Below are 4,636 nucleotides of genomic sequence, written 5' to 3'. Positions count from 1 at the left end.
TTAAAAAGAAAGAAAGCAGGGAGGGAGGGAGGGAGGAGAAAGGAGAGAGAAGATAGGCTGATCGGCAGGTAAAGGCACTGGCTGCCAAGCCTGAAGACCTGAGTGCCACATGATAGGAGAGAACCAAGTGTTGGAAATTATCCTCTGACCTCCACATGGATACAGTGACACATGTGTGAACATGAGTTTGGCATACATGCACACACACACACACACACACACACACACATCAGCAAATAATGCAATCTTATAAAGAAAAGAAGATAAAGAGGAAGGGAGGGAGGGAGAGAGGGAGGGAGGGAGGGAGGGAGGGAAGAGAGAGGGGTTGGGAAGCAGGGACTGAGCTCCAGAGCTCTTGGAAACTAAACCCGTCCAGCCTCATTGGCTAGAATGAGCACAGCCTTTTTCTGAGCCAGCCATGGCAGGAGATAAAGGAGCTAGCACATTTGACTTAAACCAAAGTGTCAACTATGAGGGGGAAGAAAAAAAAAAAACCTAGGAACTAAGCCAAACAATTGTGTGGGTTTAGTCTTCTACACTGACTTCACAACTGTTACCAGGTTTATAATTATTGATCTACTGATTGCTTTCAAACCAACTACTGAAAGACTGTGAAAAGCCCTGGTAAGCATAGATAGATAGATAGATAGATAGATAGATAGATAGATAGATAGATAGATAGATAGATAGATAGATAGATGATAGATAGATAGATGGATAGAAAGAGAGAGAAAGAGAGATGTATATATACACGTATATATAACCCTGATAACTTTGCCTTCACTATGTATGTGACGAAGAGAGTTGATCTACTTTTAGACTTTAAATAAAGAAGTCCAAGATCATTTTTTTAAAAAATTGGAAGCAAGAAATGCTAGGCTCCTGCACAGCTGCAGATCAAACATCAGGAGCTTGCTGCTCACTTTGTCTTGGTGGCAATGAATCAACCTTCAGAAAGGCTGTTGGTCAGCCAGGCAGTCACAGGAAGCTGAGACAGGAGTGGCACGAATTTAAGGCTAGGCTCAGCTATATAGTAACAAGCTAAGTTGGGTTACAGAGTAAGATTCTGTCAATAATAATTATTATTATAATCATAAATGACATGAAGTTCAAGATGAAAAACTGGAATAATGAGAAGTGTGTTTTGAGTTTTAAGTGGATCACCTGAGCATGTGGCTTACGCCTTTAGTCCCAGCACTCAGAAGGCAGAGGCAGGCAGATCTGGAGCTGGAGGCTAGCCTGGTCTATACAATGAGTTCCAGGATAGCCAAAGTCGCATAGAGAAACCCTGTCTCAAAAAAGGGGGGAGTCAGAAGACATCCCTCACCTCCCTAGCTGGGGAGACAAGAGCACTCTCACCATGTAAGAATGCCCACTGAGAGACACAACAGTGCTACCCTACTGACAATCAGCACTTCTAATCCTACCCTCTTCTACATAGCCTGATGATGGTATGCCTCCTATTGTCCTGAGAGCCTAAATGCCCAGCGGCAGAGCTCGGGAGGGTGTCAGCCATTAGTCATAAGTTTTCATATGATTCATGACACAGTAGTCTTGTTAACTGTTATATCCTCAATTTCTCTGCATGATATATGGCACATGATAAAAGCTTAATATACATTTGTTGACAACAAAAAGGACTGTGCTCTCAAGGAGCGATATAAAACCCAATACCACATTCAAAGCTTCTACGAATGAGATTCAAATTGGGGTACTTCTCCATGTTGACCTCATTGAACAATTCGCACAGTACCGTCATGTCAAATTTCTTCTCCAGTTCCTCCAGGGCTCTGTAGATCACTTTGTCCACAGGGACCAGCGATCTACAGGAATCTAGCAAATCCTTAAATAAAAATATTGAATAGAGAAAATTTCAGTGCAGGCTTCCATGTCACAGAAGAGCCCTAGAAAAATAATTATAGTTAGGGTACCTCAATCCCCTCCAAACATATCTTCTAAGGGGAAGCTTTATATTTGCATGACTACTTCATGAAACAAGTAAATATTGTCTTTTGAAAGTAATCACTGGTGACTTTGGGATACCATACTCATTTATATTACATGTAAGAAGGGCCAACTTTGAAAGGGAAATATGGGCTAAAGGTCAACTATGGGGCTATCTCTCAGTGGGTGGAGGCACTTGCCATTAATCCTGGTAGTCTGAGTTCCATCCCTGGGACTCAGATCATCATCTGAATCTGAAGAAGAAACCAACTAGCCACATTTGGTCTCTTACTTCTCCATATGCACAGCACCTGACTCATACAAATATGCCCACACAATACAAAGATACACACACAGCTCATAAGTAGATAAACAATATATTTAATTGTTTTTAGATGTGTAGAGGGGCTGAAGAGATGGCTCGGTGGGGTGAGAGTGCTTGCTACTCTGGCAGAGGACCCAAGTTCAGTTCCCAGCACCAACGCAAGAGCTCACGAACATCTGTAACTCCAGTTCCATGTGATGATTCAGTGTTCCTTTCTGGCCTCCAAGGGCACCAGACACACAAGTGCTATGCACACAGAGATGCAGGCAGAATAGGTGAACACAAAAGAATAAAAATAAATATGTTCTTTTTAAAAGACTTATGTATTTATTTTATGTATGTGAGCACACTGTAGCTGTACAGGTGGCTGTGAGTATTCATGTGGTTGTTGGGAATTGAATTTAGGACTTCTGCTCGCTACGGTTGGCCCCACTCACTCCAGTCAACCCTGCTCAGTCCCTGCTCGATCTGGCCCAAAGATTTATTTATTATTATAAATAGGTATACTGTAGCTGTCTTCAGACGCTCCAGAAGAGGGTGTCAGATCTCATTATGCGTGGTTGTGAGCCACAGTGCGGTTGCTGGGATTTGAACTCAGGACCTTTGGAAGAACAGTCAGTGCTCTTACCCGCTGAGCCATCTCACCAGCCCACTTTTTTTTAAAGGAAGGTAAACTGATATATATCTCATAGCAAGACTACTTTTGAAATAGACTTGGCAATCTATTTTGTTGTTGTTGTTGTTGTTGTTTGTTTGTTTTTTGGTTTTCGAGACAAGGTTTCTCTGTATAGCCCTGGCTGTCCTGGAACTCACTTTGTAGACCAGGCTGGCCTCGAACTCAGAAATCTGCCCGCCTCTGCCTCCTGAGTGCTGGGATTAAAGGCGTGCACCACCATGCCCGGCTGGCAGTCTATTTTATTAACAGGACTCGTTCTGGCCTCCTGGTTAACCCTGATTTGTCATGAAGGAAATAAGAGGTCCATTCCCTCTAATTTCGAACCCTACTGGAGAGTGGCATATTCATAAGGCAAAAGAAACACTAGAGGGGCTAGAGAGATGACTTAGTGATTAAGAGCAGTGGCTGCTCTTCCAGAGGTCCTGAGTTCGATTCCCAGTACCCATATGGTGGTTCATAACCATTTGTATAACTATAGTCCAGAGGATCTGGTGCATTCTCTTTTGATTGCCAAAGGCACCAGGGGCACAAGTGGTACACAGATATACATGCAGACAAAACACTTACACCTGTAAAATAAAAACAGTGTTTTTAAAATTTTTGTCTGAATTAAACACTCTGTACGTCTTATTGTTCTCAAAGCTAGGTTTTTAAAATAAACATTTACTAAACTAAAATGTACTAACTGAAATCTCATGAAGTCAGTTTGATAAAATAATTGGACAGTTCATTAAAATCACCTTTGATTTTTAGTTTATTTCTTTAGTTTAGATTGATTTAGTTTTAATTACATATATTACATGGTATGAAATGCATGAGACATTGCTCATCCATGGAGAACCCCTATTCTGACCTAGCTCATCTTCAGCAATATTCACTGATGGCAGAAGTTGACATGGAACGCCATTCCCTCAGATAGAAGCAGTACCATCTCCTGAGGCCTTGGCTTCTCATCTCCCTTAATCCCTAGAGAGAACACTTCCAGAAATATCTTCATGATAAGTATCAGTTATAGGAAACCCAGATTTTAATTTTAATTCATAGTTGATGAATTTATTATTGTAACTGATACCTCTACAAAATGCTATGAAAATCCATGAACTTTCTTGGTCAAAATTTAGTCCTGGGGCTGGAGAGATGGCTAAGTGTTTCAGAGCATGTGTAGCTCTTGCAGAGGACCTGGATTCCATTCCTAGCACCCACATCAGGTGGCTCACAACTACCTGTAACTCCAGTTCCAGGGAATCTGGAGCCCTTTTCAGGGCTCTGTGGGTATCAGCTCCTATGTAAACATGCACACATGCACACATGCACACACACACACAGGAACACATAAACACACACATGCATGTAAGAAACGAAATCTTTTTTAAAAATTAAGTCCAACCTTAAAACCGTGTCCGTCATCTGATTTGAAGTTTGAATTGGGATATCAAAGTGTAACTTAATTTGGAGCTTGTTTACCAGGTTATGATGAAGTAAATTTACTTACTTCATACATTTTACCAGTGATGAATTCACGGTCTCGGAGGCTCTCAAGAAAAGGAAATGTACTTCTTATCGCATTAGAAATGGCCACTTTCTGTGTCTTGAAGTGCTTTAACATACATTCAATGAGATGCATCTCTGTGTTCTCCTGTTCAGTGGACATCCTAGAGGAGAAAATACCATGGGAAAATGGTTGTCAGTAC

At 41.5% G+C, this 4,636-nt stretch overlaps 1 protein-coding gene across 1 annotated transcript; it reads right to left on the bottom strand.

Annotated features, from left to right (window-relative positions):
• Positions 1-1,557: 1,557 nt before the first annotated feature.
• LOC100039029 (component of Sp100-rs-like) lies at positions 1,558-4,636 on the bottom strand. The gene is made up of 2 exons (XM_006535594.4): positions 4,438-4,636; positions 1,558-1,843 (listed from the first exon to the last, which is right to left on the bottom strand). The coding sequence occupies exons 1-2, from the start codon at positions 4,594-4,596 to the stop codon at positions 1,649-1,651; spliced, it is 354 nt and encodes a 117-aa protein (XP_006535657.1). The 5' UTR covers positions 4,597-4,636; the 3' UTR covers positions 1,558-1,648.

This window comes from Mus musculus, assembly GCF_000001635.26.
Source record: "Mus musculus strain C57BL/6J chromosome 1 unlocalized genomic contig, GRCm38.p6 C57BL/6J MMCHR1_RANDOM_CTG5".
Taxonomy (NCBI): Eukaryota; Metazoa; Chordata; class Mammalia; order Rodentia; family Muridae; genus Mus; species Mus musculus.
The sequence above is the reverse complement of the archived record's forward strand: the minus strand, read 5'-3'. Positions and strand labels throughout refer to the sequence as shown.

What these genes read in the sequence shown, in the direction of transcription:
- LOC100039029 (XM_006535594.4), bottom strand. Translation starts at nt 4,596, where the DNA reads ATGTCCACTGAACAGGAGAACACAGAGATGCATCTCATTGAATGTATG. An exon ending in TCACTGGTAAAATGTATGAA is followed by an intron (nt 1,844 to 4,437) that starts GTAAGTAAATTT and finishes TTTTTATTTAAG; the next exon opens with GATTTGCTAGATTCCTGTAG.